We start from the raw sequence: 23,951 nt of genomic DNA, 5'->3' as shown, positions 1-23,951 counted from the left end.
CAATACTCTTGTCTCACAAAAAGGATTCGGTTCTTCACTGACATCCACGCCATCCACCCTTCCCATGGCATAATGGTTGATTTTCCTCCTCTGGTGAAGGAGTACTTCCTGACAAGGTCCCTGTTGAACCTGTAACTGCATGCTCAGCAAGGCCAATTCATTCAGAAGCTCAGCACTCGCAAATGAAGACATCAATCATCCTGCAGCCTAATCTTGGTTTCATAACGCCTCTAAAACATTGACTTTAGATGTCAACCAACCAATACTCCTTAAATCACTGAGCAAAGGGACCTCAGAACATGATCCCATTCCCATAGCAACGTATCTGTCTATGACCTCCTCTACTGCCACAACCTCCTCTAAGGCCAAACTCAGGTTGGAGGAGCAACACCCTCACATTATCTCTGGGTAACCTCCAAACTGTGATGACATGAAAATTGATTTTGCTAACTTCCATTAATGACTCCCCTCTGTTTCTACCCTCCCCACCCATTCTGGTTAACCTCTCACTCCTCCTCCTACTCTGCCCTCATAACCTGCCCATCACCTCCCTGTGGTTTCCTTCCTCTTTTATTCCATGGTCCACTGTCTGCTCCAATTAGCTTCCTCCTTCTTCGGCTGTTTACCTCTTTGACCTATTACCTCTCAGCTTCTTACATCATCCCACCCCCATCCACCCACCTTACCCCTCACATGATCTCACCTATCACCTGCCAGTTTGTACTCCTCCCCCTCCACCCGACTCCTTATTCTGGCTTCTGTCCCCTTCCTTTCCAGTCCTGATGAAGGGTCATGGCCCAAAACATTGACTTTTTATTCTTCTCCATATATGCTGCTTGACCTGTGGAGTTGCTCCAGAATTCTGTGCGCGTTGCTCAAGATTTCCAGCATCTGCAGAATCTCCTGTTTTCTCCCTTGTAAAATCTGTGAATTAATAAATGCTATTGCACCCATCAGCTCTCCCACCTCAGCATCCTTGGACCCATTTCCCTGATAAAGGAAAACCTTTCATAGAATCGCAATTCTGCCCCAAAATATCCACCAAATATCAAGCTGCAACCTACCCTCACTCCTTTCTCACCACTTGCTCCTGGGAATCCGGGGAATCCGATCGAACCCTAGAAACAGTGAAGAAGAGAAAAATCAAGACCAGGGACCAAGGAACCTTAGTGTTTCTGAATAAAACTAGAAGACAGAGGAACAGAATTAGGCCAGTCAGAGCAATAAGCCTACTGACTACAGGAGATTCACTTACTTTAGGGCCTTGTCTTCCCGGATATCCCGGCAATCCCGGAACGCCGAGCTTTCCCTGGAGAAACAGAAAGAGCACATTAATTGGTTAGCGAGATCGAAGACCATTCATTTTATTCCCTCTTACTAGAGACGGGACGATAAGATAGATAGACGTTAGGGTGTGCTTTCTGATTACAAGGAGTTAAGGGACACAAATATTATTATGGAATCGAAGATGAAAGAATTCACCATGGGTCACCGAGCCACCTTCAGGATTTGGATCCTTCGTTCACATTGTACACTTTTGCACTTCGTACTGCCACAAGTGTTTTCAGCAACAGAAAAGTTTATCAATCCCAAATTCATCATTGCCCCATTACCTCAACTCCACCAGTCTACCCTTGCCTTACAAAATTTGACCCCACAAATCCCACAATGTCCCATAACATCTAATTCCACCAAATGATCACCTCCCACTAACCCTCACACCCAGTCACTTACCATCACTCCAGCCCTTTAGTCCACCGTCTTCCCATCACCCCACATTAGGCCAGTCAGCGTCAGAGCAATGCTGCTCCAATGCAGGCCCTTAGGCTCAACGGGGCATTCCAACCACAGTGCCTAACTGGCCAGTCCCAATTTCCTGCACTCAGCCCACATTCCTCCAGGTCTCCTCCCCTCCATCTGCCTATTCAAGTGCTTCAAAGATCAAAGTTCAAAGTAGACTTAATATCAAAATGTATATATGTCACCATATACCTCTTTAGAACATATAAAATACAACAAAATGCTGTGCCGAGCCAATCAAATGGCTAACTAAACTATTCTCTTCTGCCTACACAATGCCCATATCCTCCCATTGTCCTTACATTCACGTGCCTATCAAAAGTCAGTTATGTTCCTGCCTCCACCACCACCACCCCAGGCAGCGCATTCCAGGCACCCACCTCTCTGCGTAAAAAACGCTTGCCCCTCACATCTCTTTTAAAATTATCCCCTCTCACCTTAAGTGCATGTCTTTTCGTATTAGACATTACAACCCTTGGGGAGAAGATATTGTCCGTCTACTCTATCTTTGCTTCTCATAATCTTCTATCAGATCTCGGCTTCTATCAGATCTCCACCAAATAGTTATGCAGCACGCCTTGAAAGAATGGTGCTGGGCTCCAACCTCTTATGATAGCACAAGCCCTCTAAACCAGGCAGCATCCTGGCAAACCTCTTCTGCACCCTCTCCAAAGCCTCAACATCCTTCCTATAACCTGGAGCTTCATTTTCTTGCAAACATTTACAGGAAAATAAAGACATAAAATAGAATATAGGTGAAACTATTGTGAGATATTTGAAGATGAAGAAACTTGTCGACAGTAAGGTGGATATCAATGGAGTGGCCAGGTGGTGACATGAGGGAATGGAAATGGATCCAACGTTGGTGAAGTATTACACTTGGGAAAAGCAAATAAGGAAGTATAATTTATGCTAGATAGTTGAACACTGAGAAATATTGAGGAGCAGAGCATCTTGGAGTATCCTTCCACAAGTCCCTGAAGGCAAGAGGATGAGTAGACAAGGTGAAGAATTTACACTGGATAAAGAATCAGGAACTGCCTAAGAATGGTCAAGTTGGAACTGGATGAATCTAATTAGGTTGCAGGACAGTTACCCAAAATGATTCAAGGCTCACATTGGGAAGGACTATTTCTCTTAGCAGAGAGAGCAAGACGGGCAGAGAAATTAAGGAAAGTTAAAAGAATTTTCACCAAGTCTCCAACATAATGTGTAAGTAACAAAGACAGGAAGCCTCAACAGATTTAAAAACTGCTTGGTGTCAGCAGTGTCAACAGCTATAGGGTGATGGGATGAGTGCTGGAAGACGGGATGAATCTGAGGACCTCTTTCTCATCAGGTCCTGGATGGCTTCCTTTGCTATCGTAATTTTATGCTTCCATATTCTTCAATGCTGTCTTGCAAACATGCTATAAAAACCTTCAATTCCACCCTCTCACCACGTCCCCCAACTTTCCACACTCCTCGGACCACATTCACACTCCTTGCTTCAATGATCTTATTGGAATGATTTCCATCATCTGAGGTTGATGTTGCTTCACTCTGTAAGTCTGGGCAAAGTGCCATTGATCACCACTTGCCAAATCATTATGCAGCATGCCTTGAAAGAATGGTGCTGGGCAATGATTCTGTTACTAATGAGCATTCAGAAAGTGTAAGCCCTGTGTGGTCTGGAACCTTCTCATCTTCTGATACCTTTTCACCAGGTGGCCCGGCTGGGCCAGAATCTCCAGAGGGTCCCACACGGCCTTTGGGGCCTTCCGGACCATCTTCTCCCCTGGGGCCTGCAGGACCAAGCTCACCCTGTCAGGAAACAAAACAGAGATCAGACGACCAGAGAAAATAAATACATCAGCATGCAAACGGATTTCCCAGAAACGCTTATGAAGGTCGCACAGAGACTTTGAGCGAGAGCCATGGGTGCAAGGATCGAAGGCAGGGGGATGTTGGGGACAAGGGTCATAGGGTCCAAGCAGCACTGGGAACAAGGGGCATCGGAGGGGGATATCCAGAGAAGGTAACAGTCCTCATCGAAGGGTCAGCCCTAGAGCAGCTTCAAGTTTGTGGGCGTCAGCATTCTGGGCCTAACATATTGATGCAATCATGAAGAAGACACACACCAGCGCCTATGCTTCATTAAGAGTCTGAGGAGATTTGGGCTTTAGCAAACTTCTTCTGACATACAGTGGAGAGCATTCTGAGTGGCTGCATCACCGCCTGGTGTGGAGGGTGCGATGCACAGGATGGAAAGAAAGCTGCAGAGGATTGTAGACCCAGCCAGCTCCACCTTGGGCACGAGCCTCCCTATCACTGAGGACATCTTCAAAAGGCAGTGCTCCTCGAAGCTGGCATCCATTATTAAGGACCCTCTCCATCCAGAACATGCCCTAATCTTATTACTACCATCCTGGAGGAGCTACAGGAGCCTAAGGATGCCCACTCAACATTTTAGGAACAGCTTCTTCCCCTCCGCTATCAAAATTCCAAATGGCGCATGTACCCATGAACACTAGCTCACTATTGTGCTCCCTTTTTGCACTATTTACCTATATTTATTCACTGTGCGTCTGGGCTTGTGTGGGAGTGTGTCTGTGTATGCGGGAGGGTGACGGACACGGGTGGGTGAGGGACATAGGCTGAAGGGCACAGAGGCAGCATGTCAGTGGGACTAAACGGTATGTTCACAGTACCGCAAGAGCAGAGAGTGGAGAAGCGATTTCACTGTCCTGGAGTATCGGTGAGAGGGACTGAGTGCTGCGAGCATATTGTGTAATCTGTCTGGTCCTTTCTTTCTGAGAGCTTGGGCTAACAGATCTCTGTGTCTCCTGAACCCCTGAAGATGAGCCTCCTTGATCTATTTCAGCCCACGTCCCTTTCCTTATGGAACTTTGCACGCTAATTATCAATTAGCAATTCCCTTTGCAAAGAATTGAAATGAGACCATAAGACATAGGAGCAGAAGTAGGCCATTCGGCCCATCGAGTCTGCTCCACCATTCAATCATGGGCTGATCCAATTCTTCCAGTCATCCCCACTCTTCTGCCCTCTCCCCATACCTTTTGATGCCCTGGCTAATCAAGAATCTATCTATCTCTGTCTTAAATGCACCCAATGACTTGGCCTCCGCAATCACTCATGGCAACAAATTCCACAGATTTACCACCCTCTGACTAAAGTAATTTATCCGCATCTCTGTTCTAAATGGATATCCTTCAATCCTGAAGTCATGACCTCTTGTCCTAGACTCTCCTACCATGGGAAATAACTTTGTCATATCCAATCTGTTCAGGCCTTTTAACATCCAGAATGTTTCTATGAGATCCTCCCTCATCCTCCTGAACTCCAGGGAATACAGCCCAAGAGCTGCCAGACATTCCTCATATAGTAACCCTTGTATTCCTGGAATCATTCTTGTGAATCTTCTCTCAACCCTCTCCAATGTCAGTATATCCTTTCTAAAATAAGGAGCCCAGAACTGCACACAATACTCCAAGTGAGGTTTCACAAGTGCCTTATAGAGCCTCAACATCACATCCTTGCTCTTATATTTTATACCTTTAGAAATAAATGCCAACATTGCATTCGCCTTCTTCACCACTGACTCAACCTGGAGGTTAACCTTTAGGGTATCCTGCACAAGGACTCCCAAGTCCCTTTGCATCTCTGCATTTTGAATTCTCTCCCCATCTAAATAATAGTCTGCCCATTTATTTCTTCCACCAAAGTGCATGACCGTACACTTTCCAACATTGTATTTCATTTGCCACTTCTTTGCCCATTCCCCTAAACTATCTAAGTTTCTCTGTTTTTCCTGTTGTTGATTGGATCCTGACAGAAAACAGATTCCTCTTTGAACCAGGTTTTTTATAGGCCAATTTGCACTTACGATGTGTGGTGGGTCCATGATATTTTCTAGAGTCACTTTGCAGCAGGTTAAGGACAGAGACGGAGAATGAGGAGGGATCTTTTTGAAACTTATTGAACATTGTAAGGCTGAGATAGTGTGTATGTGGAGAGGCTGTTTTCAGTAGAGGGAGAGTCTAGAACCAGACAGGAGGAACTGAGATGAGCAGGAATTTCTTTGGCCAGATGGTAGTGAATCTGTGGAGTTCACTGCTACACATGTCAATGAATATACTAGACAAAGGGCACATTTAAAGTGGAAGTTGATAAGTTTTTGATCAGTAAGGCTGTCAAAGGCTACAGGGAGAAGACAGCATCCGATAAGACTGACTGGATAGCAGTCTCTCTCTAATTCTGCTCCTGTAAGAGGCACACACATTCCATTGTTCCCAGCCTGCCGGGGCATGCGTGACTTTAGAGTTCAGTCGGTACACAGATGGGGAAGGAATGAAGAGTAACAAACCATTGATCCACTGACTCAGGAGTCAAGAAGAGGCACAGGAAAGGACAGCACCATCCAGTGACACATTCCTGAGAAAAACAGGTCACAGCACACAAAAGTACGGGGGGCGGGGGGGTGGAGAGAGAAGGGGTTAGAGAGAGGGGGTGAGAGAGGGGAGGACAGAGGGGGGGAGATGGGGGGGAGATGGGGGGGAGATGGGGGGGAGATGGGGGGGAGATGGGGGGGAGGGGGGGGGAGGGGGGGGAGAGAGGGGGAGAGAGGGGGAGAGAGGGGGAGAGAGGGGGAGAGAGGGGGAGAGAGGGAGGAGAGGGAGGAGAGGGAGGAGAGGGAGGAGAGGGAGGAGAGGGAGGAGAGAGTGGGGGAGGGCAGTAGAAAGCAGAGAACAGAGAGGAGGTAGAGAGTGGGGTATAGAGGGGTAGAGATCGGGGGACAGAGAAGAAAGGTAGAGAGAAGGTATAGAGGGGGGTAGAGAGTGGGTGTAGAGAGAGGGGTGTGGAGAGTGGGTGCAGTGAGAAGGGTGGAGAGAGGGGGTAGAGAGTGGGGAGTAGAGAGAAAGGGGTAGAGTAGAGGAGTTAGAGAGAGGTGGGTAAAGGGAGTGGTTAGAGAGAGGAGTTAGAGAAGGTAGAGGGAGAGAGGGGGAGAGAGGGGGTAGAGAGAGTGGAAGAGAGAGGGGGAAGAGAAAGAGGTAGAGAAGGGTGTAGAGAGAGGGGGACAGAGAAAGGAGAGAGAGGGGGAGAGAGAGGGGTGGAGAGTGAGAGGACCGAGGGAGGGGGGGAGACAGGGGAAGAGATGGGAAGAGAAAGGGAGAGAGGCAGAAGAAAGGGGGAAGGGGAGAGGGGAGAGCAGGGGTTAGGTGGGTTTAGAGATGCAGGTAGACAGAGTGGGTGTAGGGAGAGAAGGGGTAGAGAGGGGTTAGAGAGAGTGGGAGGAGAGAGAGTTGGGGTAGAGTGACAGTGCAGAGAGAGGGGTGTAGACAGAGGGTGTCAGAGAGGGTTAGTGAGAGGGGGTAGAGATGGAGAGGTTAGAGAGGAGGTAGAGAGAGAAAGTAAGAAAGAGTGGGTAGAGGGGGGTAGAGAGAGGTAGAGAGAGGGGATAGAGAGGGGTAGAGAGAGGGGATAGAGAGGGGATAGAGAGGGGATAGAGAGGGGATAGAGAGGGGATAGAGAGGGGATAGAGAGGGGATAGAGAGGGGATAGAGAGGGGGGTGGAGAGAGCAGGTGTAGAGAGAAAGGTAGAGGGGTTAGAAAGGGGGGTAGAGAGAGGGGGTAGAGAGAGAGGGTAGAGAGTGAGTGTGTAGAGAGTGAGGGGGTAGACAGTGAGTGGTACAGAGAGGTAGAGAGAGAGGGGGTAGAAAGTGAGGGGTAGAGAGATGGGGTAGAGGGTAGAGAGGGGGTGGAGAGAGGGTTGGGGTAGAGAAACGGTGTAGAGAGAGGGAGTTGGGGGTTTGTTAGAGAGGGGTTTATGGAGGGTGAGTTAGGGAGGGTGGTAGAGAGAAGGGTTAGAGACGTGGGGTGAGAGAGAAGGTTAGAGAAGGGGGTAGAGAGAGTGAGTGTAGAGAGAGGGGGTAGAGAGTGGAGGGTTAAAAAGAGGGGGTTAGAGAGGTGGTTAGAGATGGGGAACTAGAGAGTTGGGCTAGAGAGGGGAGCTTGGGGGATTTAGGGAGGGGGTAGAGAGCAGGGTTAGAGGGGGGGTTACAGAAGGGGGTTAGAGAACAGGGGTTAGAGGGGGTTGGGAGGGTTGGGGGTTTGGGAGGGTTGGGGGTTAGAGAGGGTTGTAGAGAGAGGTTAGAGAGAGAGGTGTTAGAAAGAGGGGGGTAGAGGGAGATGAGGTAGAGAGAAGGGAGTAGAGAGAATGGGGTAGGGAGAGGGGTAGAGAGAGCGGTAGAGACAGGGTGGTTGAGAGAGGGGGTAGAGAGAGGAGGGTCGAGAGATGGGTGTAGGGAGAGGGGGTAGGGAGAGGGGGAATACAGCTGGAAGGGGAGAGTTGCAGAGAGACATGGATAAAGAAAGATTTGCGGATGAAGGAGAACAGTCAGAGAGAGAGATAAACAGATACAACATTGTGACATTGAGAAGCAGGGAGATGGTTACATAAAGCCACACAGCAATGGGCAGCTACTGTGTAGTCACAGAGAGAGGAAGAGAGGGAGTGAGGAGAGAAAGAAAGAAGAGTGATCAGAGAATAAAGGAAAACAGTATATTGCTTGGAGTTATGCAAGTTTACAACATCTTATTTCTTTATAGAGAATGAGAAACATCACAGCAACTGATTCTCTTGGGTCTACTTTCTTTGTGATCCTCTATATTTATAACTTGATGCTGAAACAAACTTCATCTTTCTGTCCAGTAGCCACTCTTAGCAAATGGGTTCAGCAGCATCAGGGTTCATGGACTAACAAGATGGGTTTGAGGCCTGAATCCTTCTCCACTAGACCTATCCAGCATGTTTCTAGTTCAAAGTTATAAAGATATTGATGCAATAAACAGGGGGAGGTGTCTCTCCCAAGATTGTGCTACTTTCGTTAAGCTACAAAACCAATCCATCGAGAAATGAAAGAAGCTTGAGGAAGTCATGGAGGGGTTGTCTACGGAGTCTCTGTGGGTGGAAGTTAGGAACAGGAAGGGGTCAATAACTCTACTGGGTGTTTTTTTATAGACCACCCAATAGTAACAGGGACATTGAGGAGCAGATAAGGACACAGATTCTGCAAAGGTGTAATAATAACAGGGTTGTTGTGGTGTGAGATTTTAATTTCCCAAATATTGATTGGCATCTCCCTAGAGGGGTTTAGATGGGGTAGTTTGTTAGGTGTGTTCAGGAAGGTTTTTTGATACAATATATAGATAAGTCTACAAGAGGAGAGTCTGTACTTGATCTGGTATTGGGAAATGAACCTGGTCAGGTGTCAGGTCTCTCAGTGGGAGAGCATTTTGGAGATAGTGATCACAATTCTATCTCCTTTACCATGGCATTGGAGAGGGATAGGAACAGACAAGTTAGGGAAATATTTAATTTGAGTAAGGGGAAATATGAGGCTATCAGGCAGGAACTTGGAAGCATAAATTGGGAACAGATGTTCTCAGGGAAACGTACGGAAGAAATGTGGCAAATGTTCAGGGGATATTTGCATGTGGTTCTGCAAGGTACGTTCCAAGGAGACAGGGAAAGGATGATAGGGCACAGGAACCATTGTGTACAAAGGCTGTTGCAAATCTAGTCAAGAAGAGCTTATGAAAGGTTCAAAAAACTAGGTAATGATAGAGAACTAGAAGATCATAAGGCTAGCAGGAAGGAGCTTCAGAAAGAAATTAGGAGAGCCAGAAGGGGCCATGAGAAGGCCTTGGAGTACAGGATTAAGGAAAACCTCAAGGCATTCTACAAGTATGTGAAGAGCAAGAGGATAAGATGTGAGAGAATAGGACCAATCAAGTGTGACAGTGGGAAAGTGTGTATGGAACCGGAGGAGAAAGCAGAGGTACTTAATGAATACTTTGCTTCAGTATTCACAATGGAAAAGGATCTTGGCAATTGTAGGGTTGACTTACAGTGGACTGAAAAGCTTGAGTGTGTAGATATTAAGGAAGAGGATGTGCTGGAGCTTTTGGAAAGCATCAAGTTGGATAAGTCACCAGGACCGGACGAGATGTACCCCAGGCTATTGTGGGAAGCGAGGGAAGAGACTGCTGAGCCTCTGGCGATGATCTTTGCATATCAATGGGGATGGGAGAGGTTCCGGAGGATTGGAGGGTTGCGGATGTTGTTCCCTTATTCAAGAAAGGGAGTAGGGATAGCTCAGGAAATTAAAGACCAGTGAGTCTTTCTTCAGTGGTTGGTAAGCAGATGGAGAAGATCCTGAGAGGCAAGATTTATGAACATTTGGAGAGTATTAATATGATTAGGAATAGTCAGCATGGCTTTGTCAAAGAGTGGTTGTAGACATGTCATATTCTGCATGGTGGCCAGTGACTAGTGGTGTGCCTCAGGGATCTGTTCTGGGACCCTTACTCTTTGTAATTTTTATAAATGACCTGGATGAGGAAGTGGAGGGATGGGTTAGTATGTTTTCTGATGACACAAAGGTTGGGAGTGTTGTGAATAGTGTGGAGGGCTGTCAGAGGTTACAGCGGGACATAGATAGGATGCAAAACTGGGCTGAGAAGTGGCAGATGGAGTTCAGCCCAGATAAATGTGAGGTGGTTCATTTTGGTAGGTCAAATATGATGGCAGAATATAGCATTAATGATAAGACTCTTGGCAGTGTGGAGGATCAGAGGGATCTTGGGGTCTGAGTCCATAGGACACTCAAAGCTGCTACACAGGTTGACTCTGTGAGTAAGAAAGCATACAGTGTATTGGCCTTCATCAATCGTGGGATTGAGTTTAAGAGCCATGACATAATGTTGAAGCTATATAGGGCCCTGGTCAGACCCCACTTGGAGTACTGTGCTCAGTTCTGGTTGCCTCACTACAGGAAGGATGTGGAAGCCATAGAAAGGGTGCAAAGGAGATTTACAAGGATGTTGCCTGGATTGGGCAGCATGCCTTATGAGTGAACTCGGCCTTTTCTCCTTGGAGCAATGGAGGATGAGAGGTGACCTGATAGAGGTGTACAAGATAATGAGAGACATTGATCATGTGGATAGTCAAAGGCTTTTCCCCAGGGCTGAAATGGCTATCATGAGCGGGTATAGTTTTAAGGTGCTTGGAAGCAGGTACAGAGGAGATGTCAGGGGTAAGTTTTTTTACGCAGAGAGTGGTGAGTGCGTGGAATGGGCTGCTGGCGGTGGTGGTGGAGGCGGATACGATAGGGTCTTTTAAGAGACTCCTGGATAGGTACATGGAGCTTAGAAAAATAGAGGGCTATGGGTAAGCCTAGCAATTTCTAAGGTAGGGACATGTTTGGCACAACTTTGTGGGCCGAAGGGCCTGTATTGTGTCGTAGGCTTTCTATGTTTCTATGAGTGACTGAGTGCGATCTGGAACGTGCTGCTTGAAAGGGCAGAGGATGCAAACTCAATTAGATGCGTCAGAATGAAAATGGGTGCATACTGTGAGAAACCATTCCCAGGGCAGTGCGGAAAGAGCAGGGGAGTGATTCCAGCTGGAGGCAACAAAGACACCACTAGTGAAACTACCCGAGCTCCTGTGCAGAGCAGAACTTAGTCACTCACTCTGTCGCCCTTTATTCCCATGTCACCCTTGAAACCTGGGAATCCATCTTCACCCTAGAAAGGAGAGAGACTGAAGTTAACAGGTCCTCAGAGCCGGTGTACACATCACAACCTTTGATGACTGAACACACACACACACACACACACACACACACACACACACACACACACACACACACACACACACACACACACACACACACACACACACACACACACACACACACACACACACACACACACACACACACACACACACACACTCCCTTCTCTCTCTCTCACACACACTTCTTATAGTCCATGGAATCTGCATTGCTCTGGTTGTTCCCAGCACATGCAATGTATCGATACCGAATTTCCTAAACAAGTTAAATGCCCATTCTGCAAACTTCTAAAAGCTATCTATCGACGATCTGTTGGAGAGAGTGAATTGAAGAGGAAATGTTGGCAAGGTGGGGGCCTGGATGAAGCTTCACACGTGAAGTAGGGCACTCCGTCAGTCAGGTGTTTCAGGAGGGTGGGAGAGACAACGCAGCAAGCGCCTGTTATGAATGTACCACAGCTCTGAGGGGCCGAAGGGTGCGGGGGTAGCCCCCTCCTTTGTGAGAATCACAAGATCACTATTGAGTCAATTCAGGAGACCCAGGAAATGAGAGAAAGACATGCAGAATCCACAAAGCGGTAGAATGTGTCCTGGCCTCCGAAAGGCAGACCCATTGATACCGGCTATTGTCTCTTGGAGACGGACTTGTGTATTGCATCCTGGACGATGCATCAAAGCCCCAGGCAATGAACCAAGGAGGAGGTTGGTGGAGGGGTTGCATCATCCCCAACCTGATTGACACCTGAAACCCTGTGAGTCAGGATAAAAAGAGGGTCTGTGGGAACAGCCCCTCAGACGCACCAGAAGAAACGCTAGCGATCCCGTAATAGCGAAAGCCGGTGGAAGGCCACGTGCGTCCGCTTCCACTTGCCCGGAATCGGTGACCTTTGCCACGGAAAAACGGTTTTTAGCTAACAACGGGGAACTCAACTCTCAACGACTCTTGAAGGATTGACATCATAAACAGAATGGGCAAGTTTTAACCCGTCTCTCTCTCTCTCTCCAACAACTGCCACACAGGGTCCCCAATGGCTGCAGCCTGTATGAACTGAACGAACTATATATTTCCATTGGACAATTCATTATCCCCTAGACAACGATACAGCTTATTTCTTATTGATTATTATTATAACCGCACTTTTAGATTTAGTATTGACGATGTATATTATCTGTGTGTTGCATTGATATTATTTTTGTGTATTTCTATCAATAAATACTGTTAAAAATAGTACCATCAGACTTCAACGGACCTCTCTATCTTTGCTGGTAAGTGACCCAGTTACGGGGTACGTAACAAGCCTTACTCCATAATCATCGAGCAAGTAGTTTCAGGATGAGATTTTACATGGTTTCCCTGGTCTAAAGATGCTCTTGCTAAGACTGGAGCTCTCTCAATGATGCAAATCCCTCCACCCCAAGCCAGAGAAGTCTCTGCTTACCTTCTCACCTTTATGTCCCATCAAACCACGAACACCATCAGCACCCTGAAACAGGAACAGATCATAACTCAGAGTCAGGACTGGGCTTTCCCACTGAGGACTGAGAAAAGAGTATGGGACCCACCATCCCAGACAACAGGCAAGGATGGAGCAGCGACGGATACTGACTGACACTAAGAGAATGTCCCAGCTCCACTCTGGTCACATGAGCTCATCACTTCAGACTCAGTACTGAATAACCTTTCTGAAATTTAAACTTTATAACATTGACATTGTTCTGCCTTCCATTAATCTCTGCTCACTTACAGATATCATCTCTAATCTTTATATACTTGCTTATTCATTCCATCTTATCTCCAGGCCCAGAAATCACCAACTAAGTGAGGGTCAGTGTGTGAGGGACCCGTCCCCCAGTGAGGGTCAGTGTGTGTGGGATCCGTCCCCCAGTGAGGGTCAGTGTGTGTGGGACCCGTCCCCCAGGGAGGGTCAGTGTGTGTGGGACCCATCCCCCAGTGAGGGTCAGTGTGTGTGTGGGACCCGTCCCCTTGTGAGGGTCAGTATGTGTGGGACCCGTCCCCCAGTGAGGGTCGGTGTGTGTGGGACCCGTCCCCCAGTGAGGATCAGTGTGTGTGGGACCCAACCCCCAGTGAGGGTCAGTGTGTGTGGGATCCGTCCCCCAGTGAGGGTCAGTGTGTGTGGGACCCGTCCCCCAGTGAGGGTCAGTGTGTGTGGGACCCATCTCCCAGTGAGGGTCAGTGTGTGTGTGGGGCCCGTCCCCCTGTGAGGGTCAGTGTGTGTGGGACCCTTCTCCCAGTGAGGGTCAGTGTGTGTGGGACCCATCCCCCAGTGAGGGTCAGTGTGTGTGGGACCCGTCTCCCAGTGAGGGTCAGTGTGTGTGGGACCCATCTCCCAGTGAGGATCAGTGTGTGTGGGACCCGTCCCCCAGTGAGGGTCAGTGTGTGTGGGACCCGTCCCCCCAGTGAGGGTCAGCGTGTGTGGGACCCGTCCCCCAGTGAGGGTCAGCGTGTGTGGGACCCGTCCCCCAGTGAGGGTCAGTGTGTGTGGGACCCGTCCCCCCAGTGAGGGTCAGCGTGTGTGGGACCCGTCCCCCCAGTGAGGGTCAGCGTGTGTGGGACACGTCCCCAGTGAGGGTCAGTGTGTGCGGGGACCCGTCCCCCAGTGAGGGTCAGTGTGTGCGGGAACCCTCTCCCCCGGTGAGGGTCAGCGTGTGTGGGACCCGTCCCCCAGTGAGGGTCAGCGTGTGTGGGACCCGTCCCCCAGTGAGGGTCAGTGTGTGTGTGGGACCCGTCCCCCAGTGAGGGTCAGTGTGTGTGTAGGACCCATCTCCCAGTGAGGGTCAGTGTGTGTGGGGCCCGTCCCCAGTGAGGGTCAGTGTGTGTGGGACCCGTCCCCCAGTGAGGGTCAGTGTGTGTGGGACCCGTCCCCAGTGAGGGTCAGTGTGTGTGGGACCCATCTCCCAGTGAGGGTCAGTGTGTGTGGGGCCCGTCCCCAGTGAGGGTCAGTGTGTGTGGGACCCGTCCCCCAGTGAGGGTCAGTGTGTGTGGGACCCGTCCCCCAGTGAGGGTCAGTGTATGTGGGACCCATCCCCAGTGAGGGTCAGTGTGTGGGGGTCCCGTCCCCCAGTGAGGGTCACTGTGTGTGGGACCCATCCCCCAGAGAGGGTCAGTGTGTGTGTGGGACCCGTCCCCCAGTGAGGGTCAGTGTGTGAGGGACCCGTCTCCCAGTGAGGGTCAGTGTGTGTGGGACCCATCTCCCAGTGAGGGTCAGTGTGTGTGTGGGACCCGTCCCCCAGTGAGGGTCAGTGTGTGTGGGAACCCTCTCCCCCGGTGAGGGTCAGTGTGTGTGGGACCCGTCTCCCAGTGAGGGTCAGTGTGTGTGGGACCCGTCTCCCAGTGAGGGTCAGTGTGTGTGGGACCCGTCTCCCAGTGAGGGTCAGTGTGTGAGGGACCCGTCTCCCAGTGAGGGTCAGTGTGTGTGGGACCCATCTCCCAGTGAGGGTCAGTGTGTGTGGGACCCGTCCCCCGGTGAGGGTCAGTGTAACCCAAGGAGAGTCTAATCTGTGTTTTTGGATGGGGTGGATAAGAGAACTTACCTTAATGCCCCGTGGACCAGGATATCCGATGGGACCCTGTGGCCCTGCTGGACCCTGAAGAGGCAAAAAAGTAAAACATGAGTGGATATGTGATTGAAGTTAAAAGGATCCAAGTCCTCTGTTTTAGGTTCAAGTTTACCGCTGTCATGGGCAAACATACACTGGGTATAAATGCTATGAAAATTGCCTTTCTGCAGCAGCACAATACATTTCAAACACGACAAACAAATTAACGTAAATTAAAATAAATTATATAACTGTGTACCGTTTTATATACTCTGCCTCTTGCTGCTGCTATCACTAGGAGTGGTTTTGCTGCGTTTGGAAGCCATGATGCACTTTACGGTAATATTTTCAAAAGAAAATTAAACAGAGAGATAATGCTACTACACTCAAGAGACGCGCGATACGCGAGATTGGTTACGTCCGATACGCCACATTCTCCGATCGGGACTATGGATGTATATGTGATCGGATGTTGTCCAAATGGATGTAAAGTGGCAGATACCTGTAAACTGAGGTTGGGAGCAGAGTGCACTTGATGTCCAGGGTGCACAGAATGTGCAGATTGAGCCCATGATATTAGAATAGGCCAGGAAATCAAGGTTAAAGAGATTAGCTTTATCTACCACGTGTACAGTAAAACATTCAGTGAAACATGCTGTTCTGTGTCAATGGGCAGCCCGCAGTATCGCCATGCCAACATAGCATCCCCACAACTCACTAATCCTGACCGTACGTTTTTGAAATGAGGGAGGAAACTGGAGCACTCCGAGGAAACCATGTGATCACGGGAGAACGTACCAATTCCTTACAGACCGCGGCAGGAGTTGAGCCCCAGTCGCCGATGGCGGGCAAAGTAAAGCAATTGAGCTAACCGTTACGCGATTGTGCCAACCCGTGTTTGTGGATTAAGTGGCTCCACAGCCAGGTTCAGGAGAACAGTGCTCAGGAAAACCAAGCTCATTCCAGAGGCCCCAGGACAAGGAAGCGTGTTGGAGAATCCTGAAAGTCCCAGGATGCACAATGGAGCAAAAACAAATCCATACAGTGGAACTCACCGGATTTCCTTTCTCTCCGGGAGGACCCTCCTTGCCTGGGTGACCCTGTGGACACAAAGACATCACCCAGTCACATTGATCTGTTTCTTCTCCGGCCAATAGACCTGTTCATTCTCTGCACAGACTGAAATCAGGAAACTCTCCACGTCAGAGAATTCCTAATTCCAAGGAGTTTGGTGAAATAAGGAAGGATGTCTCTATTCTGCAACTGGAAAACATCATTCTACACCACCCAACACCCCCCCAACCAACCTAACCCCCATTACACCCCCCAACCCTATTGCATTATGTATCTAGATAATCTATATCTAGACCCAGTTTGGACCTGTGTCTGAATCCTTCAAATCCTTTTCAACAAAATATCAGTCTGAAAAATGAGGCAACCTCTGTCTCCAAAAAGGTCACAGAAACTGATTCAATAGGAAACTTCAGAAGGTAACTAGACATGAATTTGAATTGGAGAAATGCTCCAGTCATGGGGTGAAGATGAAGGAACCCCCACTCCTTTCAGTTTTCTAGAATGGACCTTTAATGGCCTCAAACAGACCATAGATGGTGCCATCCTGTAATTCTACAATTTTATGAACTTCCCATCACAGCCCCTAGTCTCCTTACCACCTCACCCACACCCACACCTCGCCGGGCAATTTGGAAATTTGATGAGCATTTTAAAAATCTGGAGATAAAAAGTTGAAATTAGTGAAAGTAGTTGTGAAGCTGACTGAGTTGTGTTAAAACCCATTGGGCTCATTATAGATCTTCAGTGGCTGAAACTCGGTCTACATCTCTCCCCCTCCCTCCCCGCAGAACCCTCCCCTGTACAACTCTAATTGTCTCCCCCTCCCACAACTCGTCCCCACTCATAAACACTTCTCTCTCCTTTACAACTCTCCTTCTACCCCCTGTAGAACACTCCCCCACTGCCTAAACAACTCTCTCCTGTTCTACTATCCTCCCATACAACTCTCCCCCTATCCATGCACAACTCTACCCCAGCCAGTAGATTTTTGGGCCCAGGGTCTGGTGATGACTCACAGGGGGTCCGTCAGCTCCTGGGACTCCAGGAAGACCTGGTTTACCGGTGGGGCCCTGTGGGTTAACAAAGACAAAATTTAAAATGAGCTCAGAGGTGACTGGAGAACAGAGCAATTTTAAAACCAGCTGAGTGTAAATGGCCCCAGCTTACCTTAGTTCCTGGGGGTCCGATAGCACCCTGTGGCCCTGGAAGACCCTGTTAAATAGAAGTGATTTTGACAGATTAAAGGTAAAGCCAGCAGGGATTTCATTTGCATTTTGCGATTAACAGGAGTTACAACTGAAAAGGATGCTTTATCGGATTACTCCCAATACAGAACAGACCGATCAGCCCCACTATTCGACGTATATAATCATGTCCCATGTGGGCCTCTTCCATTTTGCTTCTTCACCCAACTAGTATTCCTTTCTATGTCCCAAAAACATGTTATTCAACTTCCTCTCAAACTCAGCTCTGACACTTGCTTCAACTAGAAAGGCTTCACCTGAAGCCCCCAGCTTACCTGTGGTGGGTGAGTGACCTCTTTACCCCACTATACTTGGGGATGGCAGCTGGGCCAGAATTCTGAGCATGGAATGCCAGTCTGAATATCAATACGATCCCAGGGGAAGTTAGATTCCTGGAATTAAATGAGTCTGGGATTTAAAGTTGCTGTCAACACAGAGGTTGACCTGGAAATCCATCGGGTTTATTAACGTTCGTCCATCTTCACATGATCTGCCCTTTATGTGCTTATCGGTCAGATCACGTGAAGCTGGCAGACGGGACAATAGTAAACCAGATGGGTTGTTTATGTGTTTAACCACAGCTTGCTCCCAGAATGATGCTTCTGATGAAGATGTGATTAATGAAAACCCGTCCCCTAGTCTAACAATACAAAGGTGGTTTTCCTTTAGACGGGTTCTCAGTACTGGGATAATAAATTTGGCCTTTCCTTTGATGCCCTTGTCCAGTGAATGCACTTTGATGAATTACATGCCTTATTGATCCTCTGGGATCAATAAAGTTTCTATCTATATATCTTTAAGAAGTCCATGCTTTTTAAGAGCTGCATGCTGTGATGCCGTTTGTGCTTCCTGGTGCTATTGAGTGGCTGATGTTAGTCATTATTCCCGGCAAAGACACAAATTCTGCAGATGCTGGAATCATAAACAGCATATAAAAAGCTGGAGGGCCTCAGAGGGTCAGTCAGAATCTACCACGGGAAATGTCATAAACACAAACGATTCTGCAGATGCTGAAAATCCCTTCCAGCCTTGATGAAGGCAACTGGCCCTATACATTGAATATTTACTCCTCTCTGTAGGAGATGCCTGATCTGCACACTTCCTCCAGCATTTTGTGTGTCAGACGGCCAGTGTACTGGGTTGTGGCCCGTCATCCTGGACTGACTGTCAGTCGGTCAGTCAGTAGGTCCAGATGAAGGATCTCGATCCGAAATGTCAGCCGTCCATTTCTCTCCGTAGATGCTACCTGACCCACTGAGGTCCACCAGCTCTCCTGCTGCTCACAGTTCCCAGTGACTGCTCCCCCTATAGGTTGTGTCAGGACTTGCAGTCAGGCGGCAGTCTCCAACCCATTACAGGAGGACCATAAGAACAGTGAAACTGTGGTGAGGACAACCAATCTCCGATTGTGTAGTTGCAAACGTGCTCTCCACCTGAACAACCTGCTAAACCACTAGCTACCGTGCAAGAGGTGAAGGTGAAGTGCTAGAAAAGGATGTATGCAAGGGAGGTGAAATGAGGGACAGGGGTCAGTTAAAGGTTAGAGGAGTGGAGGGAGGGGAGGAGGAGGGGAGAGGAAGCTAAGGATGGGAAGGCAAACTGAGGGAGGGGTGGCAGGATGAGAGAGCTAAGGCAGTGTACTTGATGGGGAGCCTAAAGGAGGAACAGGGAATGACATAGGAGTGGTGAAGTGGGGAGGTGACGGGGAGGGAAGACGTTGGGGTGGGCGTTGTGAATGACAATGGTGAGAGGAAGAGACGGGGAAAATGAGAGAGGAGGTAATGGGAATTGGGAAGGTAAGTGCAGCTGAGGAGGATGACAGAGTGGGAAGGAGATCAGGAAGGTTGGGAGAGGTGAGACGGTGATATGGAGAAGGGGATGAGGGAACAGGGAGGTGAGCGCAGGCGAATCCAGCGATACGGCAGCTGGAGTGTGGATTGTGTCAGGGTGGGACACATTACCTGAGCACCGGGGTTTCCTTGCTGCCCGGGAGGTCCTGGCTCACCTTGAGGGCCCTAAAAGAAAGAAGAAACTGGTGAAACATCCATCTGCAGAGGGCGGCAGGTTGAGGCTGTCCAGAGCAAAGGGTAATTCCAGGCAAGGTGAGACGTCAGATTAATGGGACCATCACCTCTCGCTCACACACACACACACACACACACACACACACACACACACACATGCACACACAGACGCACACGCACGCACACACACACGTGCGCACACACACACAGACACACACGCACACACACACACACACACACACAGACACACACGCGCACACACACGCACACGCACACACGCGTACACACACACGCATGCAGACACACAATTATTCATGTTTAAAAGCACCTCCCTCACACTGAACATGCCAACTCCATTCACCACCCCCTACCCCGGAGCAGGAAACATGGGGTACAAGCTTCGTCACAAATGAAGAGAGGATGCGGCAAAGGGGCAAGAAATATCACTACCCCCACCCCCAGATCAGTTCCATAAGCAAGGAGCCCAATGCCAATACCTGATGTCAGGACCTGCCCTTCCGATTCTGCAGCTGAGATTCATGGCCTGCCGGACAACAAACGAGGGAGCTACCCTGGAGGAGTCTGGGGTGAGAGGGGCGTGGGGCAGATGCGTGGTTATAGATGTAAGGGACCTCATTAATGTTGGTCTGGACTGAGGGACACCTGTCAATCTATTGGAATGAACACTGAGTCGAAGTGGGGGAGCTCGGACAGACATTTGCTGAGAAGCTGCCCCCTCAGTGTGAAGACCACACGTGCTGTCGACTACCCCACGGAGGAAACGTCTGGGCAGAATGATAATTGTAGATCCCATTAGCCTCCAACAATCCTTTCCCAAGATGCAGCTTCCGTATCCTAGGAATGCATGAAACCCTTCTCTGTGATCCAGGACTGAACACAGTCCTTTGGCCTATTTCAGATCTGGGTTCCTCTGCTCTGAACATGGCCCCTCTCTCTCAGTAGGCATCTAGCTCGTCCCCGGGTGAGCAACAGCTCGGGTCGAGGAGATGAACTCAGGTCAGACAGGCTGGGTCAGCCTCTGCTGAGCTATGTAGGATGGTGTTGGCTGAGAGGGGCTGGGTCAAGGGGCAAGAATGAGTACCTCAGCGTCCACCAGCTGTACCTACCTGACTCCCCTTGGGGCCATTGTGACCATCCATTCCTGTAATTCCCTGGAAAGAAAGCAGAAGGCAGGTTAATTGAAGAAGTACCTCAGGGACGTAGAGGTTTGGAAGTCTTGGGATGTATATCAGGTTGCTGAGGGAGGTGAGGGCAGAAACTAGAGAGATGCTGCCTGTTTGGCGAGGAGAGGTGCCGAGTGAACAAAACTGAAAGGATGACTGGAAAAATTCCAGACTTGGTGCCAATGATGAGGAAGCTTTTGGAATCAGTAACTTGGGAGAAAACCAGGTAAGCAGGGCTAAGGTCCGGGTGAGGGTAGATGGGACTAGGCCAAAGACCAGGTTGGCATCTGATGGGCCGAAGGGCCTGTGTCTGCGCTGTACTGCGTCACGACTCTAAATTTAAACGGCCTCGTAGGCAAGTGTGAGTCGAGGGACTACATCCCTGCAGGCAGTCTGCAGCACCTGGCATTGCCTGGAGTATTCTTAGGGAAGGAGGTCCTTGGGAAAGTGAAAATCATGAAGGACTCACTGAAGTAAATATAGTAACTGGAGGTTGAAAGGGTGGGAAGTAGGGTAACAGATTTGAGGTGAGCGGCAAAATCCTGTGGAAACATGAGGAAAAACTCTGGCTGTCCAGGATTTGGAAGCCTTTGTCCGAAAGTGTGGCAAATACAAAACCAAACAGAAACCTCGAAGGGAAACAGTACAAATACCCGAGGACGAAAACACTGGAGAGTTTCACAGACCAATTGGCCAAATGGCCTCCTTCTGTATGGCTTTGCCCTACATTTCAAATCTCTCTGCAACCTGCAAATCCAGGGAGAGAGGGAAGTTCCTTCTGTCGAGTCTTTGCATTGATCTTAAGAGGATTTTACCATCTCCCACACTGGTGCTCACCCTGAGCAGGACAGGACAGGACAGGCACATTCACTTTCAGCTCGAATCTTCATTTCTGACCAGTAAGGAAACTCGTCACTATTGTCAGGAAATGAATTCCTTCACGAAACCAAGTGCACCCACGTGACAAATCCCAAAGGGAGAAATGCTGGTGACTGACCCATTGAGACCCTGAGGTCACAGCTCGTCTGGCCCCGTCCCATGAAAGGTCAGTCACAATCACAAATGATGAGACCTCAGAGCCTGAGGCAGCTAGTCCCAGAGGATGACAGGTCAAGTAAAGCTGCTATTCTTTTTATTATACATGATATCCGCATTTTACTTCCCTGGTTATTTGGTCCCACTTCACCAAGAGTCCCAGTCTGATCCCGGTGTGACTGAATTTACATTGGAAGTGTTTGCTGATCTATATTGCTCCCCCACCTCCCCCACTCCTTTAAACAGCAACCTATTAGATTCTCATTGTTTTTATATCTGTCCATAGTCTCACCTATTTTTATCCCTGTAAATTTTGCTCAGCCCCCATCCCTCCAAGGCCCACTGCAAACTTCGGTGCCTCACCATGACTCAGTTACCTCATGCTTCCAGGGCCCCAGCTCCTGAATTCCTTCCCCACACATCTGACTCTCAACCACTCTTTTTAAGCTCCCTGAAATCTTCCATTTGCTCCGGTATTTCACTTTGAGCTTCATTGTCAAGCTCAGTAGTGAAGTGTCTCAGGAAAACCAATGATTATTTTAATATTTAGCTTAGAGATACAGTGCAGAGTAGGCCCAACCAGCCTTCTAAGCCACACTGCCCTCGCAACCCCCGACTTAACCCTAACCTAATCACAGGACAATTTACAACCTGGTACATCTTTGGAGTGTGGGAGGAAACTGGATCACCTGACGAAAGCTCACACAGCCCACAGAGAGTATGTACAGAGGATGCCGGAATTGAACTCTGAAACCTGAGGCCCCAAGCTGTAATAACATCGTGCTAACTACTATGCTATCGTGGTGCCCAGAGGTGAAGTTGTCAAAGGTGCGGTCATAAATGCAATTTCCTGCTGTTCGTGTACAGAGTTTGAAGGGATGGTGATTTAGCATTCACCAAAGTTCCTGGTATATGGTCCTCTTGGGTGCCTGTTGATATTAAGCCATAATGCTGGCCTCCAGATCACAGGAATCCTATTACCAGGAAATGAACAAGCCTTTTGGAGTCCTGAGCAAAAAATATATATATTTTTAAAAATGTATTGATTTACGGGATGTGGGCGTCACCAGCATTTATTGTCCATCCCTAGTTGCGCTTGAGAAGGTGGTGATGAGCTGATCAGTTCAGAGATCAGCTCCAAAATGCAGAGAAATCAAAACAGCACAGGACCTCGACTGGGGATAAGTGGAACTGAGCTGAACACGGATCTACAGGGATCTTGCTGTGCAGAAAGAAGCAGCTCCCTGAGTGGACATTCAGGGATTTCACAAGGAAATTGGAGAGGCACTTGAGACAAGATACTTAGCAGGGAAGCTTGTCACTTTAGAGAACAAGGCCACAGAACCCATCAAGTGGTACCGGTCTGTGTTGGAATCTAATCTGCACACTGGACTTTGATGGGTTCTGGGGCTTTGTTCTCTAAAGTGACAATTGTATAATTCATGCCCAAGTAAACAGAGGTTAGTTTGGATCACATAGTAAAGGGGCATTAATGTGAAATTGGATATGGTGTTCTGCTTCTAGTTACACGAGGGAGAGGTGGCTGCTGGGCTGGATGTCTGATGCCTGACCCTCACTCAACAATGGATCCTCGGATGGAGGTCAACAACCAAAGATACTCACGGGGGTGGGGGGGGGGGATCAAAGATGGCGCTCAAAGATACTCACGGGGGTGGGGGGGGGGGAATCAAAGATGGCGCTCAAAGATACTCACGGGGGTGGGGGGGATCAAAGACGGTGCTCAAAGATACTCACGGGGGTGGGGGGGGATCAAAGACGGCGCTCAAAGATACTCACGGGGGTGGGGGGATCAAAGACGGCGCTCAAAGATACTCACGGGGGTGGGGGGGGATCAAAGACGGCGCTCAAAGATACTCACGGGGGTGGGGGGGGGGGAGATCAAAGACGGCGCTCAAAGATACTCACGGGGGGCCCAGGAAGTCCTGCTGGTCCTTTTGGTCCAAGTAAACCACGGGGGCCCTGCGAGGGGAAAACACAATGAGACGCGTCACCAAACAACTCCTACTGGAAGTATTCACTCTCACCGGGGATCGCACGTGGAATCCCACTCAGAATCAAACAAATCCGACCAACGATTAACTCCAGAGTCCAGCCTGGAATCAAACAATTCCACACAACTTCAAGCTCTCCTATCTGGCAACAAAGAATCCCAACTGGCATTGAGCAATTCTGCCCGGCAACAAAAAAAAAACCCAACTACTATCAAATTAACCAAGCTATCATCAAACAAGTGTAACTCGCAACACCAATTCCAATCAGGCATCATAAAAATACCAAATGACTGTTGATAAGCCTGCCCGCATTAAACCAAACTTTTAGATAGGTACTGTACATGGAGCTTAGAAAAATAGAGGGCTATACGCTAGGGAAA

General features: G+C 48.9%; 1 protein-coding gene across 2 annotated transcripts in view; it reads right to left on the bottom strand.

Annotated features, from left to right (window-relative positions):
• The window catches only part of col5a1 (procollagen, type V, alpha 1), a 298,663-nt gene that overhangs the window by 68,508 nt on the left and 206,204 nt on the right, over window positions 1–23,951 (bottom strand). For both annotated transcript variants that reach the window (XM_073052280.1, XM_073052279.1), the window contains exons 21-32: window positions 23,486–23,539; window positions 20,468–20,512; window positions 19,278–19,331; window positions 17,240–17,284; window positions 17,089–17,142; window positions 16,054–16,098; window positions 14,993–15,046; window positions 12,880–12,924; window positions 11,338–11,391; window positions 3,496–3,603; window positions 1,256–1,309; window positions 1,065–1,118 (exon numbers count right to left, since the gene is read on the bottom strand). In XM_073052280.1, the coding sequence (XP_072908381.1) occupies window positions 1,065–1,118; window positions 1,256–1,309; window positions 3,496–3,603; window positions 11,338–11,391; window positions 12,880–12,924; window positions 14,993–15,046; window positions 16,054–16,098; window positions 17,089–17,142; window positions 17,240–17,284; window positions 19,278–19,331; window positions 20,468–20,512; window positions 23,486–23,539 (666 nt within the window). The remainder of the gene's footprint in view (window positions 1–1,064; window positions 1,119–1,255; window positions 1,310–3,495; window positions 3,604–11,337; window positions 11,392–12,879; window positions 12,925–14,992; window positions 15,047–16,053; window positions 16,099–17,088; window positions 17,143–17,239; window positions 17,285–19,277; window positions 19,332–20,467; window positions 20,513–23,485; window positions 23,540–23,951) is intronic.

The sequence above is a fragment of the Hemitrygon akajei genome, chromosome 7, assembly GCF_048418815.1.
Source record: "Hemitrygon akajei chromosome 7, sHemAka1.3, whole genome shotgun sequence".
In the NCBI taxonomy this organism is placed as follows: Eukaryota; Metazoa; Chordata; class Chondrichthyes; order Myliobatiformes; family Dasyatidae; genus Hemitrygon; species Hemitrygon akajei.
This window is presented reverse-complemented; position numbering and strand designations above follow the sequence as displayed.